General features: G+C 32.7%; 2 protein-coding genes and 2 long non-coding RNA genes across 7 annotated transcripts in view; 2 read left to right on the plus strand and 2 right to left on the minus strand.

Moving 5' to 3' along the window:
- Positions 1-22,086, plus strand: part of Alpha-man-ia (alpha-Mannosidase class I a) — a 348,789-nt gene that overhangs the window by 262,134 nt on the left and 64,569 nt on the right. Inside the window, exon 3 of the mRNA XM_070303787.1 lies at positions 6,839-7,054. Coding sequence (XP_070159888.1) covers positions 6,839-7,054 — 216 coding nt within the window. The remainder of the gene's footprint in view (positions 1-6,838; positions 7,055-22,086) is intronic.
- On the minus strand, positions 2,220-9,706 carry LOC138937471 (uncharacterized). Its single transcript, XR_011447523.1, has 3 exons — positions 8,996-9,706; positions 7,896-8,115; positions 2,220-4,887 (listed from the first exon to the last, which is right to left on the minus strand). It is a non-coding gene; the product is annotated as an uncharacterized lncRNA (long non-coding RNA).
- The window catches only part of LOC138937470 (uncharacterized), an 82,474-nt gene continuing 72,292 nt past the window's right edge, over positions 11,905-22,086 (minus strand). For 3 of the 4 annotated variants that reach the window (XR_011447520.1, XR_011447521.1, XR_011447519.1), the window contains 2 exons: positions 13,788-13,889; positions 11,905-12,547 (listed from right to left, as the gene is read on the minus strand). This is a non-coding gene — a long non-coding RNA (uncharacterized lncRNA). Of the gene's footprint in view, positions 12,548-13,710; positions 13,890-22,086 lie in introns of all 4 variants that reach the window. The other variant, XR_011447522.1, reaches the window with a different exon arrangement.
- LOC138937703 (odorant receptor 22c-like) lies at positions 17,788-21,401 on the plus strand. The gene is made up of 9 exons (XM_070304224.1): positions 17,788-17,931; positions 18,152-18,271; positions 18,493-18,610; positions 18,765-19,026; positions 19,147-19,242; positions 20,007-20,097; positions 20,587-20,729; positions 21,036-21,171; positions 21,243-21,401. The coding sequence occupies exons 1-9, from the start codon at positions 17,788-17,790 to the stop codon at positions 21,294-21,296; spliced, it is 1,164 nt and encodes a 387-aa protein (XP_070160325.1). The 3' UTR covers positions 21,297-21,401.

The following is a 22,086-nucleotide window of genomic DNA, read 5'->3' on the forward strand; positions in this document are numbered from 1 at the left end:
CGTTCGTCACCGCAGCGTCATAGAAAGGCGGAAATTAAAGAGAATCGTAGAGAAAACCGATGGTTCCTTTGTTCGTCCTGTCATCAATATTCGCGTTTGGATTATAACGAGGCACGGGTAGAAAGAAAACAGGAGAAAATCAGTCAAGATGAGAAGATGCATGGATGGATTAATGAAACGAAATTTCTTTAAAGGAGACTATCTTTAATTTACGTGAGATCAAATTGGAGTCACGAAAAAGAAGTATTCTGGAATAAAGTGTTTTAAAATTTCATCATAATTTAGATCAGGTCTCAGTCATTAGCTTTGTAATTAGCTCTTAATTCACACACACACACACAATTATTTTTAGCGAATCTATTTCAAATTTTGCCTGAAAATACAAGGAATATATTTCTGAAATTCTTATTAATATTGAAAAATTGTATATTTATGAGATATGACAAATTAATATCTTGCAAGAGAGAAAATTAATTTTCGTAATGTAGAGAAATAGAAAATACATTAATAATTCAAGAAAACATACATTTTCCATGCGGAATTTAAATCCTTGGCAGCGACATTAATCAATCGTGACATGCTGCACGTTTGCTTCAAAAATGGACAAACGAAACTCAATTAATTTATTTCCGAACAAGTGACAGTTGAAAAAAATGCGTGAATAACAGATAACTGTCTAGTGAAGTGTCAAATTGGATTAACCGGCATATGCATATGTCATATTTTATGACATATCTCTTGTATAACTAACTGTAAGTTGACTAAATGCATCTCAGTTTAGAGTTGAATCGACTCGTGTCTATGACAAGACAAGCGGATGCTCGTTGAAGGAAAAATTCACTCATACCTCGACGGATGAATTAATTCGATCGTATTCCATTATTATATGAGATGAATATTTTATATTTGTGTCTGAAAACAAACAAGAAGTATCTTGATATCTTGATTATATATGTATTATATCTTTTTTCATAAGCTTTTAACGTCATTATAAAATATTGATCCTAAAAGACCAAAATAATTGTGTAAACATGACTCTTGTTGCTTGCATGCAGTTGTGATTGTAATATTATAAGGATACAGAAAACCGATTTGTCGTTTCATAATACTAGACTACAAGTTATCTATGGATTATACATTGTCCGGAGGCGTTCATTCCAAACGAAGCAATTTAGCAGAGGACTGACATAACTTACGAAACGCTGTGCGCTCAGAAAGGATTTCAATTAAACGTTCGTGCTCCACGTTACGATATGCGTTTAATCGTATGTCTCTGATGTCTCAATAAATGATGGTGCAAACGCGAAGAAAAAATTAATTATACGAGGAAAATTGCCAGGGGCAATAATTACACATTGTTTACGAGCAAAAACGATAATTTTCTTAATTATGTTTTATATTTTCATTATATTATATATAATTATTTTGTATAGTTATACTTTACGTAATATTTTACGTAATAGTGTAAAAATAAATTACAAATAATTAATATAAATTCGCACAAGTCAATCTTCTAATCTAAATCAATCGATTTAAGCATTATTGTAATTGCTTTTTGTTTTGTTTTTTTTTCTTTGTAATTTATGAAAAACGCAATTTCGTTAAACTCATTGCCTCGTCAACGGATCGGTAATTTCATGAAACAAGAGAAATTGCTGCATGGTTCTTGAATAATTCCAAACGGAGAAATGTGGGCGGTTATAAAGCTAATTGTTTTTAGTCGATCTAATGTGATAGGCCTGATCATGTCGCATATCCGACGCTATAAGCGTTATATTTTTTGCTCGCACGTTTCTTGGTCTCGTTTAATCGCCCGTATTAAATTTTTATTCTCTCGAATAATTTGAAATAATTACCGCTTTATTGATCATGAGATATTTTAATAAAAACGACTAAAAGTGATTATATACACAGGATATTATAAGATATTAAATGAGTATTTGTTGATATTCTTGAAATTTAATTATTTTTATTAGTTCTATGTTTCTTTTCTTTTTCTCCTTAAAATTTTATTTCGTATAATTTTCTATAGATTATCATCTTTTCTATGTAATATGTCTACAAATTTTAATCATTTTTTAAAGCATAATTATGAACGAATATTATAATACGAATACATGAATTTCTATCAGATTGTCTTCAAAGTATGAACATAAGATTGAGAAAATGTATAAATGTTTTAAACTTATAAAGAAGGAAACATTTTTCAGAAATTTGTATTTAAATTTTAGATTTTGAAAAGCGATTTTACGATTTCATCAAACTTTTTTTTAGATATTATCTTATAGATTACATCGTTTATTATTTTTGAAAGTAGCTTCGGATATTTTCGATTTTTCTTTCTCTCTATCTTTCTTACTCTTACGAATTGATAAACTTACGAGGATATACTACACATATACCAGATTTTCAATTATATCGAATCGTATGGTCATTGTTCAACGCCAAGCCATCGATAATGTTCCCTTTCGCTGGCTCCGGAGCTTTAGGTCCTTCATTACGATAGCGCCTGCAGGATATATTCCCTTCCTCGCGCAGATTAGCGTTTACAGAAATCCGGAAATTTCGTGGGAGAGCAAGCGGCGTGAACGGTAGCAGCGGGAATTTCCGGCGAAGTCGCTTTGTCTATCGAATCATACAAGTTGGGCACAATGATGGGGGCTTCCTTTAATGAAAGATGCTAGTTAAGGCAGGCAGAATGGAGCAATGATAGAAGCATGGAATCCGCGAAGCAGGATGAGGGAAGGGGAGGAGGAAGAAGAGGCGAGAAAGCGATGGGTGGTCTCTTCCGAAGCGCGACCTTTCATTCGCGAATCTCGCAAAACGACGAGCGGGAGAAGAGAAATGGGAATGTCGGTTCCATCGGTTCTACTTAGCAGAGATTAATTCGCGTTAGTTTGAGAGCTCTTGTACAATGCGTGGCTCGCTTAACAATAATAAACAAAGCTATAATTATTATACTAAACCCCGCTAAATGTTTACGAGCTGACGGCCGTGAATTTCGTAGTCCTCTATCATCTCATGTTGCCTCGTTTCCCTTTGTCGCGCTCTCTCTTTCGCTCACTCCTAATCTTTGTATCTTTGTCGTCATCTTTCTAGAAACAGGCACGTATGTATCTCGAGCTGTCTGAATTTAAACTCATTGCACATCGCGCAGAGTTGACCTGTGTATGTGTCCGAAACGAGTAAAATTTCCTTCGCGTAGTGGTTTTCGCTACTCTATGTCACTCGAAGCGCACGCAACACGTTGCATGAATATGCATTTATATTTCTTTCCACAGTGTACTTGGTTTCAATTATGCAACAGCGTCTTTGCGCCAAAGATATTTACTTACGGCAAATTTGAATATATTTGATAGAGATGAAAGTATGACGCTAGTAAGTGTGTAACAAGAATATCAGAAATATTTACGACGATGACGAATTTATTATAATTGATGAATTTTGTTAGAATTTATTATAGCTTGTGATAAAAGCCCGCGCGCACAATCTTCCGCGTATTCTAAAGTAATCGTCACATAAATTTTAATTATCTACTTTTAACAATAATCAGTCTTGTGTCGCGCCGACATCCTCATCCAAGTAACTTTCATACATAATTACATATTTAATCGCAGAAATACGTCGTAGATCTCGCTACGCTCTTGCGCTTTAATGAGATCCGGTAACAAGTCACGAGTCACGAGTAATTGAGCGTGTTCTGTCTTATAATTATTATAACCACTGGCTCGGATGCATCGACTAATGAAAAGATGTACTTGAACGTGGAAAATGACGCGCCCTTGATTCTTGTTGCTGAACATAATTTCATAGGTCGTTGCATACTTAACTTGCACTGAGTTACTATTCTTACTATAAGAAACAATTAACGCGAATGGATAAATTAACTGAGGATCCATGAAATGTAGTATTTTTATCAAAATAGATTTTTCTTCCTCCGGAGAGCTTGATTATTTCACATATATATTTTTTCTTTTATTTTTTTTTCCCCCTTACCTGCTACTTAGTTCGGTTTCCTCTTCTCCGTTAAATATCACATTTCTTTTCTCTTGTCTCGATTAATTCTTAGTCAAAAGTGCAACGCGCGTAAACTGTATTATACTCACTTCTCTCTGCGCGCCGTGTTACTCGAACGCGGTTAGATTTTTATGACGTGCACGAAGGGTTTTAAAAGGCTTCGTGACGTCGATCCAGGCTCGCCGTATTGCAGGTAAAAAAAGATATCACGTATACAAGAGTACGTTGTTCCTAAAATGCACGCGTATCTATGTGCCTCTCCACGTACGTATAGGTATGTGCGCATACCATATATGCATATATGTGTGTATGTGTGTGTGTGTATGTATATACATATAAGTGTGAGAGTATGCGACGGAGGCAGAATTGGGGTGCCTTCACAAAATCACAGTGGGACGCCAACGCGGCGGGACGACTGGGACGGTCGTGGAGGGAAATAAATAACGTAAATTGAAAAACGCGGGAAATAAAAGTGCCGCGGTTAAGTACACTTATACGTGCCTGGTATCGGCGATATACACACATCCACGCATACGCAAAACCAGCGCCGGATGAGCATTTGTGTGCATTCTCCCTTGGAGTATCCGAAGCTTTTGCTCTGTTTGTATACCGTGCATACTCAATCGTCTGACGGAATATCGCTACCCTCTCTTCTCTTCTCACCCTTTTAATCGAGGCTCTGCTACTACTGCCGCTGCCGCTGCTTTTCCTCTCTCTTCCAGCGTATGTTTTGTTTATTAATGGAAATGCGTGGGGCGCAGGCAATTTGAAAGGATATTTTCTCTCTCTCAACACGCAAGAGAGCTCCCACGAGTCCCCTCTGTAGAATTCACATCGTCTACGATACTCTCAACCTGCGGCGCGGTTTGCCTGTGTGTGAATAATGCGCGTAAAATAATTTATTCATTAGCTCAGGGATTAATTAAAGACAGATTTAAAATATGCGTATACGAGTTTGATAAAATAAATTCTTCTTCTTCTTTTTTTTTTTTTTTTTTTTTTATTGGACGCTTTAGAAAGAAAAACTTAGGAATTATAAAAAATGATGTTTCAAGTTTTTCAAATAAATAAATAAATGTAAACATAAATCTAGCGTAATTTTATTTCTGATTAAAGCAGACATTTCACGCGCACGTGTATTTCGTACTAGTGCCAGTGCTTACTGCTTAACCGCATTAAATGGTTTTAATGGATTACTCGTGGATTACAAAAGCGAAAAAAGGAGCGCGCGGTCTTCCGGACGAACCGGGGAGAGAATCCGGTTACCACGGAAGTGACGTAACAAAGAGAGAATAATTGAACGGGGGCCACACGTCTCCGACGCGAGATTTTGCCCTCCATCCACCTCGCCGCGTCCTTTCTCTTTCCGTATCGTCTCTTCGCCGTTTCCCTTCGATCCGTCCGCCCGACACCGGGGCTAATGGTTTAATCCTAACATGGATGTTAATCAGATTACCGGCTACGAGTCCCACTATGTGCCGTGCATTCGCTGCGGTTTCTACGGAACAAATTATCCGCGATTACGCGGATAATGGTGGAAGGCGTTGAACGCCGCGTCAACCCGTACCGATCTGCCCTCCGCAATTTTCTGCATCGCCAGCGCGTCCCCGCCTCCTAAGGTCGACGTAATAACGCAACGGCATCGTCTTTCAAGCTCTTCAGAATTTCGCATTTTTATCGCGACACTGTGCTCTCGACAGTCCCATTTATCGCCTTTCCGATAATCCGAGTCTCGAGTATCGTGACATTGTAGACTTTGATAGAATATCTCGAAATATTAATGGAAACACGTATCGTGTGTTTTTTTTTTTTTTTTACCACTTTTCTGCTGTGTGAGCAACCGCAGCAACGTATTCAAAGATTTCGCGATTCAGAGCAAGATAGTTATAAAATGACATGCGTTTCTCTCTGTCATCTTGCAATTCTTCACGCTCTGTAATTTCCGCTTTTATCATTTTTTTTTTTTTTTATTTTATTACAATCGTAGCCGCAGAGAAAAAAAGAGAGTGAGAGAGGAGGGAAGAAGGGAGGCAGAGAGGACCACTCTTGGTGATGCCACTGGCCAGACCTTTCCGATATTATATTGCCCCTAAATTATGCCGTCATAAAAACGTGATGAAGCGACCATGACTGCGGGTGCCCGGCAAATGGTTCGAAAAATCAAGAGGAACGAAAATAACGGTCAATCGAATGGACGCGCACACACACACACACATACACATACACACACACGCACACACATCGAGCAATATATTTGTTATTCACGGAACAGCTCACGTGGCGCATCTGTCATTCTCGAGATCTGATATGTGTTTGCTACTTCGTCTGTACATGTGCATACCGTTATATACCGGCTTAATAGTAGAAAAATTTGAAAATTCGCGAAAATTTTTGAAACATACACACACGACTTATATTTTGTAAAAGCATTATTTATGTTTTTGTAAAAGCATTTTTTAAATAAAAATGCTTAGCGCCAAATCTTTGTGGATCATTTTTTAAATAAAAATTTTAAGTTTCTTATAAAAAAAGACTGAATTTACGAAGAATTTACAACATGTACATATATTATGGGTATATATCGATTATATACTATTACAATTTTGATTACGAGATGCTGTCCAATATTGAATCCTTAAAAAAGTTTGAATTCTTGTATTAAAGATAGAACGGAATTTAAAAAGAAGGCATATAATTTATATTAATCATAGAAATTTTGATGGATAGTCGATGGACATTATTTTACATAATCGTGTAGATATTTTAATTTTCATAATAAAAATTTTGCGCTAATCGCGTTCGCATGTTTTTCTTTTCGCAGATGATGAAGCATGGTTGGGACAATTACGTGCGATACGCATGGGGTAAAAACGAACTGAGACCCATTTCGAAGAGAGGTCACAGTGCCAGCATCTTCGGGGCTTCAAATATGGGCGCGACCATCGTCGATGGACTCGATACTCTTTACATCATGGGTCTTCACGATGAATTTAAGCAGGGCCGCGACTGGATTGCTGAGAATCTGGACTTCGATATCGTGAGTATTTGCATGCTTTTATATTTTCATATTTATTATCAGCGTGACATACATTCGCTGAGATAATCTCTGAACATTCAGCAAATTGTATGCGAGTTATAAACAGGATACGCTACACAAAAATAGCATTTTTAAAAGTCAAAATAAATCTCATAAAAAATAATGTTTCTACATAACAACGACATCTAATACAAATTATCAAAACAAGTAACAACAAAAAATTTATTTACGACCTCTTCGCGATCGATATGATAATTGCGGTTTATCTCAGAGTACATCGATGGGTAATATACATTTTTGTAAAACTCATAACGCAACAAATTTTTAGCCCGCGTTACTTTTAATAGATTATCTGTCAACTGTTTATTTTAATCATCCTACGAAATCCGGCTGACGGTGATTGCGAGAGGATTTTGATAGGCTGTTTTTTTTTTCCCCTGTGATATAATACATTTATTCTCTTATCTCTGAGAAAATTATGATGAATTATATAGCTCGCTCTTATTAATTCCGATTAATTAAATGTCTTTTCTCAAATGTGATATAAAAACTATAGTATCGTATAGCGAGCATTTCTGCCCTATATTTTTATCATAACATTTAACATTTTATATGCGACGTAAAAAATAATTATAAATACAAAATAAACCGCGAGCTGTATTACAACAAAACTGCAAGCACGAATATTTTTTGTGCGTATGTGTTTCTTTGAAGAATTTCTGCAGTCCTTTGAGACTACGAAAGTATAGTGATGTCTGTCTAAAGTGAAGAAGGTATCACGATGAAAGTTCGACATTTCGCCGACACGCGTCGAAACCAATTTCATCGTGAGTCTACTTACTTGACGCAGCCATGTTATCGTCTCCTTTCTCGCGAACTCCAACGGAAGCGAACTTTTGATATAGGCTCGCGCGTCTGCATACACTATTCCTCCCCCGCATCACATCCTTTCTTTACTTTTACGTTATCGAATATGTCGGAAATGTGTTTGCCCTGTCAAGGAAAGTCCCCATTCTGATGAGACGTCGAAGGCACCCTTCGATTTTCTCTTGGCATGCGACCTATTCAAGTAAAATGTAAGAATAATATCACTTTATAGATATTTCGAGGCAAAGATTTAGATAATTATATTTTGAAGCAGTTTTAAGAAATAAAAAATACGTTTTATCTCAAATGTTATGAAATCTATAAATATACAAAATAAGTTGAAGAAAAATAATGCACAGAAATAATGAATCTTTTCAAGTATAATTTTTACAAAAAATCGGGATAATCCTTCGCAAGCGTTTGCTTTGTCACTAAATGGATATGACTTTGATGGAGAATGAAAATCTTATCTTCGTAGAACAGGACTACATTGAAATATCTGAAATCCTCGACTGGATCCCAATATTTTCTCCATAAAATATCACAGCGGACTATTTTTGTAGGGCACACGAACAGCTTAAAGTTGCGACATGAAATATTCTATCGCGATATCAAATATTTTCTTCATGTGCGAGGAAGTTGGTAAAGCTGAAAAAAATTATTTTTTCATACATAACTGTTCGTAAATATTTTCACGAATTAAAATTCTATACGACTTTTAAATTTTACATCCAATTATATTAAATCTTCGAGTATAGTGATACATACTTATTTTGCGCAATGTAATATTACGAGAATGGATATGATAAACAGTTTAACTGAAATTGCATCTATTTCTTTGATCTTATTTATGATTATATTTATTGACAAAACTTTAGAAATAAAACAATGATCTATAAAATATTATTATATTTCGTAGAGTAAGAAATACATCTTTTCACAATATCTGACATAAATAAAAATCGATCACATACAAAGAATGGATAAATGAATGAGATATATTGAACAATTAATGTAATTATCTTGTGCTTTGATTTTTTTCCATGGTAAATTTATTTTACAAAGCTTTCTTACCAGTAGAATACGAAAAATTTTTGATGTTTTTCCTCTCCCATCAAGAGGCAAATAATCCGGTATTTTTTCCGAGGATATGTTACCCCTTCAAGGATATTCTGGTAAACGGTGCATTTAAATCCTGAATTAACTTAATCGTTATGTAAATCGATGTTCGCGGTATTTCTCTGTCGGTGCGTGTTGGAAGAATAAACTTGGGCGTTTTCGTGTGACAGTTCCGTAAGTACCGAGCCGGGAAACTTAGCCCGGTTTATCCAAAGTTGGTAACAGCCTTCCCTTTCTCTCTCTCTCTCTCTCTACATCTTCCCCGCGATCCCTCGAACTCTTCTCTCGCGGTGTTACGTCGGATTTCTAAGTGGATAACTTGCTGTATTAGCTGCTTTCGGCTTGCGGTAACCGGTGTATCAACCGTGTTAGAAGTTATGCCTATTGTTTCACGGCAGTTTCTGAAACTCTTTCCTCTCGCGTATTTACCTGGAAGAGATGCAAAGTCACGTTAAGAAACATTTAGATACGCGATATTTCGCGCCTCTTACCTTTATATATTCATTCTACCTGTTTATTTATGCCATACAAAAGAAATATATTAGAGAAAGATTCATAAAATTTTTATTATAGATCTCCTAAAATATTTATTGCAATAATAAAATCAGTTTTTTTTTTTATATTAAAAATATTTCCATCTATAATTGTAGTTTCTAAAATTTTTTTTACTCTGTAAAAAACTTTAGGTATAGATATTTTTGAATTAAATAAAGTGTACGCGCCAAACAGTTAAAAATATTCATAGCATCCATATTATTGGATTTATTCAGATATTCACGAATAAATATTAATGTTGCTCCATATTCGAAAATATTAATTTTAGAATAGACAGTGAGCGCTTCTTTCTAGCTACAAAGCGTTCTTATACAGAGTATTCCAGAATTATTATTACGAGCATTTAAAATTGAGAAGAATGTGGACGATTCGAGAGCACCCTGTATATTTCACGCGCGTTCAATAATAACGATAAGGAACGAAAATTAAAAGGCGGCGCGGGACAATGATGCATCTCGATTATTCGCATCTGGTCAGCGAAATAAATTTCAATGGCCGATATGTGCGAGCGGGCCAAAAGGAATACCGTGCAATATATCGCCTTCAATGAGATTTATACAGGAATGAAAACAGCGCGGCGAGAAGGCGCGCGCGGGCTTTAGCACCGACTAGGTGGGAACCGAGATCATGAACGGGTTATATGGACTTGTCCGCGATTCGGATGGGCGATAAATTCGTGGTGGAAGGGGGAGGGGAAGGAAAAGAAGGGCCTAACCGCTTCGAGTATAAAACGAAGATCGCGCGTATTATGCGTCGAGAATGCGGAGACGTGCGGAGACGGGGGTGCAAGGTAGCCAGCAGCCACCACACGTCCAGTGTACCTGACACCACCGTTTCTCTTTAATGTACGCACAACCGTATACGCGGGATTAAAGAGAAAAAGAACGGTGAGATACACGTGTTTTATGCGACAATGTAAGTGGTCGGTGTCGCGGATGCTATCGTTGAAAGAGGATGCCGTATTCTCGCGAGAGAGATTATTAACAGCGATGTTGTACAACAGAAATTAGCACACTTCCTGAACACATTTTTACGCTTAATGATGATTTTGTACACGACCATTGATACTTTGCACCGAACTATGCATTATCAAAAATTTTGCGATATCTTGAAACTCTTTAATAATATTTTTATCTTACGGATATAAATTTATATCGATATTCACATGTGTCTGCTTTTAGCAGATTATGCGATATTATAAAAATATTTTTAATCAAGCTTCTCTGCCTGTGCAGTTATATTTGAAAGTTACGTACTTTTTAATATTGCCATGTTGAAATCAAACCTGTAATATAAAAAAAAATTAGGCGATTTTGTTTTGCAGTTTCCATAAGAGGACGGAAAAGTACCTAACTAAAAGCTTCTTGTCAGCGATAGTCCCTTGTACTTTTTTTGTTTAAGCACGAAAATAACTTTTATTTAAACTTTTGTTAAAATTTAAGGATAATACTAAATATTAAATACTAAAGATAATAAACTTTTATAATTTTTATAAATTTTTGATGATATTGGTCGACTAGTTAAGCACTTTTTTATTTAGTTTGGAAGGCTTTTTTAACACTTCTAAACTGATTTGATAATGTAAGCTTAACGAGGAGAAAAGAGTAAAAAGAAATGTCAGCGTCAGATTTCATAATTCTATATTTTTTTTCCCCTTTTTTTATAGTACTTTAATCATTTTTGTTTGTCTATCTTGAGTGACAAATATTTCATAAACCATTTATTTAGATAAAACTAGGACGAAAGTTTTTTATTTTATTTTATATTCCCTTGATACGTACTTGTATCTCGATATTTCCTTTCTCATAAAGCCCATCACGCGTTTTTGAAATACTTTGTCTCCTTAATTGGCGAATATATGGACAGAAATGCATCGTGATGCTTAATTTCTTTGATTTGTCTGGATCAATTAATAACGAAAGTTTGTAAAATTTGTCTGAATTAAAATAATGTTAAAAATTCTTCAAATATAATATACACGAATTATAATTACTATAAACAGCAAAGATACAAAGAATATAATTTATAAAATTAATATAATTAATTAAAATAAAATCAATATAATTTATAATATCAATATAATATATGTGTATTTGCGCGCAATAATAAACAATATATGCTAATTATCATCAAATAATTATGTAATCATGATCAAATAACTCATAATAATTGCATAATGATAATTTAATATTGAATAAAGAGTAGAGGAATTGGGACGACTAATATCAATGAAAAATTATATTTATTATTTTTAACATAGAAAATTAATGAATTTTAAAGATCACATTGATAATAATTATTATAAAATTTTAAAAATAGCTAACATATATATCAAATATATATATCAAAATATCTTTTAAATATGCGTTTTTTACTCTTGAACGAAAAAAATATATATGCAACATTTATCGTTCTTATACGAATATACGATATGTTTTATCATGCGTATTCTTCTACTGACGCTTTGATGTAACGCATCGTAAAGCGATCTCGAGATAACAATTTGCGTATATTCGTTGCGTCGACTTAGCTATAAACTTGAAAGAATGAACGTTCGATCTAATCGATCGCGAGATACACGAGCATCGACGTATCGATACACGCCCCCCGTTATTCGTCGACATTGAGTAGATTACGGTCGGTAGATATGCGACTTATGTTAGCTCTCCTCTTGTCGGAGGGCGGGAGAATGGAAGGAAGCACGTTGCGAGATATGCGAGATGCACGTAACGCGCAGTTATGCCAGCCCTCGTTTAACAGCGCTATGCGCTGACTGTAGCGCGCAACGAAGAGACGCGGGTAGATCGCAATAGGCTGGATCCCCGTTCCATCTTGTGTTGCGAGGCTGTCACGCGTGTAACGCACACTTGTACACGCGTGGGCGAGCGATGTTTCGTACAGCTGTTGCGCACTCGTCTCTCGAAAACTTCATCGTACGCCTGTAAATCATACCTGTAAACATTAATTTAGTATTAATTAATAATTTAGCTTTTATTTAGCATCGGAAGGAAGAGTCTGCAGAAATCGTTATTATAATATCATATTAAAAAGTTTTATGAACCTATTGTATTCCATAAATATTTTCTTAAATTTGTATTTGTATAATAACTGAAATTAGATCAAATTATTCAGGCATTATCAGGCATTATTTGATCTAATTATTGTTCGTCAAAGGATAATCTTCAAATTATATTTTATATATATCTTTTATCATATTTACAAAATATCGGTTTCTTATAAAAGTATGCACACGGTTCTTGATAACTTACATATGATAGAATAAATTATTTGAATATGTAGGTGTGTAACACCTACATAGGTTGCGAGTCACAGAAATTATGAAATGCGATACTATAACTTGCGACGACAGCCTTATGATGTTTTCTGCATATGTTTCGCGAAATCTTGGTAACGTATATGCTGTTTGCGTAAAAACATTATACAGGAGAAGATAGTTGAGAAAATTTACTAGAAACGTTGGCATTCGTAAGTCGTAAAAATATGATAAAAAGCACTAAAGAAAACAGAATCTTTTTAAACGAGTTTTGCCATATCTTTTCTAGTTGTATTCTTTATGATATTTATTGCTTGTGCTATTATTTCAACAAATGAATAAACATGCAAAGGACTTTTTCTTATCCAAATAATAACTATTACAAAAAAGATAAACAAAGCTAAAAAATTTATATGTAATTATATGTTTCAGCTAGTGACGAGATAAAGAGATAAAGAGAAATCGCATTTGATTGAATGCATTTGTTTCTTATTTTCAAACGTCATACGTCTTTTATCAACTGCATTTTTGGCATTATTTAACGAACAATTTGATCTAATTGATATAATTATTTTTATAAATTATATTAATCGATATAATTACTTTTATGAGTAATTCATAAATTAATATCGATAAAATATTGCTATTACATCATTATTCATCATTATATTACAATGAACAAAGACGATAAATAAAAACGCATTTAACATATCTCGATTTATTAAGCGCATCGTAAAGTTTAACTTTGCTAACGAACCTTACAACGAATTATGTGTAATTATATGTCATGATAAGATGACTTTGACATAAAATTATTTTTTAAATGATTAATCTATCTTACTTTAAGATGCTGTTGCACTTTAAATGTGACGCAAGTGATGACAGGATGCTACGGCGATCAGACATTTACTTACTTACGTTCTTGTAAAGTGATTTATATATATTGAATCTTTTGAAAACTCCGATAATGGTATTAAGTTGATTTTTGGCACACTTCCCAAAGTATCTAACCACAGTTATCTAAAATAGAAAAAAGAAACTAATTATTAACAATTAACATTGATATAATTTTTACTATTTTCATAAAATCGCAATATAAGGATTTTCGAGATTGTAACTGTAGAATAACATTTTGTTTCTTTACAAGAATCAGTCCGTAAAATATCTTCACTATTATTTTATAATACTTGTTTTATATCGATTTACAAAAATAGGGACAATAATTTTTTAAACACGACACTCAAATCACTTCGATGTTTTTTTTTTTCCAAATATACACATCTTTTAGACTATCACGTTACGAATTTAATAGTTTTACATACATTTTATTTAATTTACCGATATTAATGCTATAACGGACATGGCTGTCATGTCTCCGAAAGAAAAACTCTACATGACAATGTAGCTGTTCGAACAGCTAAAAAGGAAGGGATTCTCTTTGTTGCATTGCGTCTGCGCAAAAATACTGTAATAACTAATGTTCTTTTTTCCATGGAAATCACTGATGGTTATATTAAACGTATAATTTGGTCGTTTTATGTTGCAATCAGAGCGCTTGATAGTTCATAATGCACGAACGATTCACGTAATCGTACACAGAAGATGGTTTGATAATAAGGTAATTTACAAATTATGTTTTTTTCGTATTTCCGATTCTTCGTAATGTCCTGCATTATCGTCATCGTGATGCGGAAAATCTGAGTGCGGTAAGATTGTAATAGCTACTATAAGAGTTCCGATGGTGGTAAGGGGGAGGACCACATAATCTTTACAAATTTGCGTAGAATTGCAGCAATCGGAATGGATTTCTTCGACAATGAATACTACGGGCTAACCCGGAATTTAATGGCGTCGATCGGTTTGTGGCCTTACCAGAAGCCAGAACATCGAATTGTTCGAGCGCTCTGCGTATCTTTTATACTTGTTCTGGCTATACTATTACAGGTGTTTCTGAACGTCGAATCGAGCATACTATGTATTCATTTCTTGTTGGCGCTCGTAAAAGTGTATTTCTCTGAGTCGATATCGACTCAGCCCCCCCACCATAAATATTAAATTACTGTGTAGTGCAACGAGTTTAAATTTTTTAATTTGCGGAATATGAAAGCTTATAAATAGCTCATAATTGTACGCTATTTGTTTTTTTTATTTTTGCAAGGTGGGGGGACTAGCTCGATAGGGGTTTTAGAGTGAGTACTTGATACATTCCGCAATTCGTAATTGTGTGTTGTGTAATTTAGGATAAAATATAATATTTTAATAACAAAATAATATTTGACGTAACAAGATTATATGTATCCGCTATATTTAATTCGCATATTATTGTTAATTAATACAGCTATTTACTTAATTATAAAATAAATTATTGTTTTATCTTTCCAAGATTTATCGAGGATTTGCAGCGCGGATTTTCATCATCTTATTTCGTTTTATGTGTATTCGGTGTGGCATCGTTAAGTATTAATATGTTTCGCGTGAGTATTGAAGATAAAGATCAAAGTAACGCCAAATTAGAATATATGTCCCAAAATTTCTGGACGTTTTTTTAATAGCCGAGTCTCTGGCCAATAAGGAATCGATTTTTCCTAAGCGAAATTGTCGAGAAGGATCATACTTTTTTTCAAATTTCCAATTTTTTTTATCATATAATTTTGTAATAAATTGTAAGCCGCAAATTAAAATTCTCTCTCTCTCTCTCTCTCTCTCTCTCTCTCTCTCTCTCTCTCTCTATTTAAGTAAATTCCGTTTGCAATTAACTGAAGAATATAATTTGGTTAACCAATCTACTTTTTCATTTATGTTAGAGAAGAATCGATCGAATATTCAAATTAGTCAAATCTGTTATTAAAAAGGCAGTCGGCATTTCGAGACATATATGTTAAAATATTATATAGATAACTCCCGATATATATAACATTAAATTTGTCGGTCACAGCTTCTTAATGCAATTACAATATACAATATAGTCGAGGCTATTTTAATCGGTTTATTCGTATACGCTCACTTCTGTTATATATTCTGGATGAATTATTTTGGACAGGACATAATCGACAATAGCGAATGTTTTTTCCAACAGATGTGAGTGCATTTTAGACAGCATCCAAATTTGCGCAGGGAAAATATTTTACATACAGAAAATACACATATTTGAATATTGTATAGAAAAATTAAGTAATATATAGATATTTATATATAAGTAATACTTATATTAGATAATATAGAATTATGTGTGAGACTGATTTCTCTCTGACTAGTTTCTCAACTTGTTGATTTCTCTATATTCTATGATATATTAATATATAGATACAATATACGATGGTACAGAGTGCCGCTGTACGCTCAGAAATTATTACTCATAGCGTTGCAACGAAGGGCGAAAAGCAGCAGGATTATCATCGGTAGTTTATTTGTCGCGTCGTTGGAAGGTTTTACCACGGTAATAATATATGTCAACAAACGTATAATAGGGACTAGTTCGTTGCATTTCATAGTTAGTTTGACTCTTTTTTGTCTTGCAAGATTTATTTTTTGCTTTATGAGAATAAATAGATATAATTTTTTGATGAATAAAGTGAAAAAACCGATATTTTACTATGTTGAAAAATATGAAAAAATTTGATAAAAAGTAGCATTTTAACAAAATAAACACAGATCTTACACGTACATCTTTTAATTCTAACGCGCCAAGATTGTTATATAAAAATATAAAAGAAATTTCTTGTTTCAGCTTATTAAAATGTCAACGTCTTATTGTATGGTCATGTATTCGGTTCGGACATAATGTTACGTGTTTACGGCAGCGTAAATGTTATTATCGACACAAAATCGTGTCGAAAATGTGAGTAGTACTATCAATATCTGTGAATAATTGGATTCTCTGATCCGATCATTTGCAGAGAATAGGAAAATAGAAATATAACAAACAGCAATATAATTATTTCATCCTTATTATATTATAAAAATTTCATGTGAGCTCTATTATATTATAAAAACATTTTTTGAGAGTAACGATCGCGCAATGCTTTAAAAATATAAACTCAAATAAATTAAAAAAAGATATAAAATTAATACAATATATATTTGTATTTTGTATAGTAAATATCTAATAAAAGTATATGTGCACAGTAAATATTTAAATATCTCTTTTATCTCTTTTATTAAATTTGTATTTTATTATAGATATATGGCGCTTCTATAATAATTTAATTTAATAAAATAATTATAATTATTTTCTAACAATTATGTTACTTTATATATATATTGTATAATATTTTAAAAATTTGTTTTTTTAAATATCGTACGCGGTAGGAATCGCCATCACAAATATTTAAATTATATTTAAAATTTTAGTCGCACGCGCACATATACATACATATATGTCAAAAAATTCAATCTCATCCAACAAAAAATTGAAAATTCCCAACATTTGGCCATCAAAGAACGATAGAATAATAGCACAGTGACTGTTGCGACAAATGCAAATTCTGTTCTTGTAAAAACAATCGGTGGCTTCAAGAACAATGAAATGCGACATAGTAGACATCTAATTACATTGCGCCTGTGTCATAAAAAATACATATTTTTAGATTATTTGCGCCTCACGACTATCGAAGTTGCATAACATATAATTTAGTTAATTACCGTTCATTTATGTATGCTGTGTTTTTGAAACGTTTTTATGATTGTTTCTCTCGATTAAACCTTTTCTTTTTTTTCGTCGAATGTATATACACAGAAGTTGAAAAATATTCCTTCCATTATCCGATAATATCAACTATTATCTTGATAAGGGGGTACATAGAAATACGGAGAAATTATTAAATTTAATGGGATAAATAATGGGGAGAGGGACAAAGAGGAGGGAGCGCTTATAAGCACGTCCTCCACGTACGTAGATGTATTTCAATTCTTCACGAGAATGGATGTGTATGACGATCGATTTTACGGAATTACTCGACGTTTGATGAGTTCTCTGGGTCTCTGGCCTTATCAGAATCCAAGATACAGAAAGCTTCTCTCGGTATTTGTATCTATTGTTTATATACAAGGTCTGATATTTCAGGTAAAATAGAATAAGTAAAATAAAGTTTACATTGCTCATTTTATAGCGTATATTATTCTATCATAGCGGGAAGGAGGGGGGGGAGGGGAGCAATATATTATGTAATTATTTGAATATGGTGAGATGCGTATTTAAATTTCGTATATGTAAAATAAAATTTTTGTATATTATCTTACCAATTGGCTTTCACTCGTATGCACGTAAATAATTTGATTTATAGTATACGACTTTTATCACGCATCAGTTCAGTGCGAAATTATTCATCGAGATGATGTCTTTCAATAGTCTGTTAATTCTCTTCATCATAAAATATAACACAGTATACTTGAATTCTACAAACGTAAGTTGTGAAGGTTTACAATCATTTCAATGAAATTTGCAAATATATTATCGTTATTATTTCTAATCGTGAGTGCGAATACGATCTATATGCGAATTCGAAAAGGATTTTTATTTTATAAAAATCACTTTACCTGTGACAATATCAATATCGACATTTAATCAATCACGTAAGGCTCGTAAGGAAAGATATTTCTTTACTTGTAATTTATATTATCGCAGGTAAAACTCTTATTGGAACAAATTAGTTACGATTTTATCGCCATAACGGATACCCAAGAGATTGAAATAATACAAAAATATGCTTCTAAAGGGAGACAGTATACTGTTTATTCCGGATGTTAGTAAGATAATATTTACGCTCATATTTTGACAAGCCGTTTATATTTGATTTTTTTTTTTACGTGCGAAATTAAATCATGTGTATAATTTAAATATTTATGCAAAATAAGCTTGTGAACAAAGTAAACCGCTGTTTCTCGCAATTATTTCAGTGTTCATTTATATAGCTACAGCCTTTTTTATCTTGACATTATTTATACCCGATATTCTCAATCTTGTGATGCCACTGGACAAACCCCGTCCCCGGTTGTTACCTACACCGGTCGAATGCTTTTTCGATGAGCAAAGATACTTTTATGCAATAGTATCTGACATGGCAGTAATCGCAATGGTGGGCATGACCACATTCATAGCCACTGAAACGATGTTCATGATATTCATACAACATGCTTGTGGATTGTTCGCGATTGCAAGGTAAACGATTGCCCCAAAACAAAACGCGTTTTAAGATTATTCTCTCTCTAGGAAATAACTGTATAAAACATGTTTGCTTGAACAATATTTTATTTAAAACGATATATCGAATATTTACAGTTATCGTATAACTCAGGCGTTCGACGATTGCAAAGACAATTCTGTTATTGACGCAAAATTATCACATGCCGTAAAAATTCATAGGCGATCTTTACAGTACGTAACTTGATTTTTTATTTTTGCGATTGTCTTAAATTACAAATATTTTATTTATACTTAATAATATCTAAAAAAAAATTATCAACAAAAATTTGAAAGTATGTATTATGTTGATTTTGAACGAATATACAATTTTGGTATCCCTTAATTTGGTCCCGAAATTAAATATCAAAACTTTGAGAGCGTTATGGGGGATCGATAAACTAAGAAAAAAGTCCTTTAGTGATTTGCTCGTCTTTGCTTCGTTTTAAAGAAAAATGCAAAAACAAAGACAACAAATTTTCATCAAAAAAACTTAAAATAATACTAAAATTATTAAGTTTATCGAAAAGTACTATGAAATAAAAGTAAGAGAGTGAATTAAAATACAATAATCTCGCGTATTTATTTACAATCCTTTAATTTTACTTCAGAAGGATTTTAACTCACTCTTTTTTCTTAATTCCATGTTTTAATTTTTATCTCATGGTACTTTTCGATAAACCTAATATAATTTTAGCATTATTTTAGATCTTTGGGTGAATTTTTTTTTTCGATTTTCTTCATTACGTAGCAAAAATAAGCAAATCTTTATTTCTTAGTTAAGACTTTTTCTTAGTTTATTTCTTACACGATCCCGAAGTTTTGACATTTAATCTCGGGACACCGATGTATATCGTCGTTTCTTTTTAATATACGCATATTTTCAAATAGAATTACAATGTGATTTTATTTTTTCTGAATTGTCACATATTTGGACGTCATTATTTTTAATATTTAAGATTTATTGAATTTATGAACTCTTGTTTTGCCGTATCCTACATGGTTCTCGTAATAGTTGGTGTGATATCGCTAAGTATCAATATGTTACGAGTAAGTATTATTTTCCTTAATCATTTGATTCTCTTTTCACCGCGCTGAAATATATTTGTATTAGAAATGCCGAAACAAATATCTTAAGAATGTTTTATATTGAATATATTATAATTTTAAATATAAATTTTTATTAAATATATATGCACAATACAATTCTATTTGAATTATTTAATTAATACTTAATATTTTTCATTCAATTTATTGTTCTATATCATTCTTCCTATTAGATGTTGAGAAATTCGCATCGTAAAATAAATGTTCGTTTAAGTTTATTGAGCCGTAATTTTATGCAAATTTAATTTCAAATTTACGTAAGGATATTATATTGAGTATGAAAACATTAAAGTGTACAAATGGATGCATAAATTGTGATTGCACCTCAGCCTTTACTGATACATATGAGAGGAAAGGCATGATGGGCGTTGGACACCATTTATGCATCTGTTTACATGTAGTTTGGGAAATGCAGTTTCCGATTTGTTTTAGTTGTTCCAAGCACTTGAGAATAATATATTCGCTGAGATATTGGCATCCGGTGTATATGTTTTGTGTCATTTTTGCTACATGTTTTGGGTGAATTATTTTGGACAGTATCTATCTGATCATAGTCAAAGTATTTTTGAGGAAACGTAAGTTATCGTGTAAAAGTATGAAATACTTTATATAAAATTAAATTGATAAATGAGGAATAGTATTGAGAATAAATTATAATTCAAATATTAATTAATATGAGCTTTTGTATTTGGGATAACGATGTTTTATTCTTATGGTATCTAATACATCGCTTACAAAAATATTAATTGAATGATAGTTACAGATTTATATCAAGAAGAAATATCATTATTACATCTATAATATGTTTCTGTAAAAAATTAATATAAAATTGATAATAAAATACACAAAATAATTATATCCATTTTTATTCGAATCTATAGATATAGCGCACAATGGTACATGGCTCCTCTACGTATTCGAAAATTATTACTTATTATAATGCAAAGATCAACGAAGACGTCTACGTTTAACGTATTTAGCGGTATACTGATCGCATCGATGGAAGGTTTTGCTTCGGTAACAACTTTATATTCGGTAACAAACCATATCGTAATAGGAAAACGGAATAACGAGAAGTATTTTTTTAGATTATTAGTCTATCAGTGTCTTACTTTACGGTGTTGTACTCACTCCGAATGTGATACAGTCAATGACAAAAGGAAACACAATAGCGATGACATCAGAAACTTACACTATTCATTGTAAACTGATTTCAAATCGAATTTTAACAAGTTTGAACAATGCTATGGTTAAATTGCATTTAATACACTTAATTAAAATATATAGTTATTTAGTTAGAATATAAATTAATCAAATGTTAACAGAAATGATGACTATTGTAACGAGAAACGTTCCAACTTTTTAATTTCGATAAATTATTTTAAACCGCAATATAATTTTTTTTTTTTTTTTTTTTTTTTTTTTTTTTTTTTTTTTATCATACAAAATAGCTATACTTATATAAGACTCAGCATTTAAGTATCTCTTTGTTATTATTGAACGAAAAAAAAAACATATGTTCATTCACGGATATCTCAAAGTATTTGTGTTATCAGCAAAACTCGTAGCAAGGAACTGGAAATGTGTAATCAGCTGATAAAGTATCATATTTCACGCCACGTTCTTTCTTGTGTAGATATAAAAAAAAAATTATGCATAAATTTTATAATGTGAAAAGGAAAAGAACGCGATATTTCCAAGAGTAATTTATTTAATTATCTTATTTACTGCTATACTCTATGGCGATACGCTACCACGTTGTTACTACTTCATTCCCTTCATCCTCTTTCATCCTCCTTCATAAGCGGTTTCCGGTTTTTTTTTTTTTTTTTTTTTTTTTTTTTTTTTTTTTTTTTTTTTTTGGTCACTGCAATAATGTCATATATAATAAAACAATTGCAATCATCTTATTCCCCTCTTGTGTGCCGACAA

The sequence above is a fragment of the Polyergus mexicanus genome, unplaced genomic scaffold (genome assembly GCF_030449975.1).
Source record: "Polyergus mexicanus isolate NDT 795.1 unplaced genomic scaffold, iyPolMexi1.0 SCAF_11, whole genome shotgun sequence".
In the NCBI taxonomy this organism is placed as follows: domain Eukaryota; kingdom Metazoa; phylum Arthropoda; class Insecta; order Hymenoptera; family Formicidae; genus Polyergus; species Polyergus mexicanus.

What these genes read in the sequence shown, in the direction of transcription:
- LOC138937703 (XM_070304224.1), top strand. Translation starts at nt 17,788, where the DNA reads ATGGATGTGTATGACGATCGATTTTACGGAATTACTCGACGTTTGATG. An exon ending in GTATACTGTTTATTCCGGAT is followed by an intron (nt 18,611 to 18,764) that starts GTTAGTAAGATA and finishes CAATTATTTCAG; the next exon opens with TGTTCATTTATATAGCTACA. An exon ending in CAAAGTATTTTTGAGGAAAC is followed by an intron (nt 20,730 to 21,035) that starts GTAAGTTATCGT and finishes TCGAATCTATAG; the next exon opens with ATATAGCGCACAATGGTACA.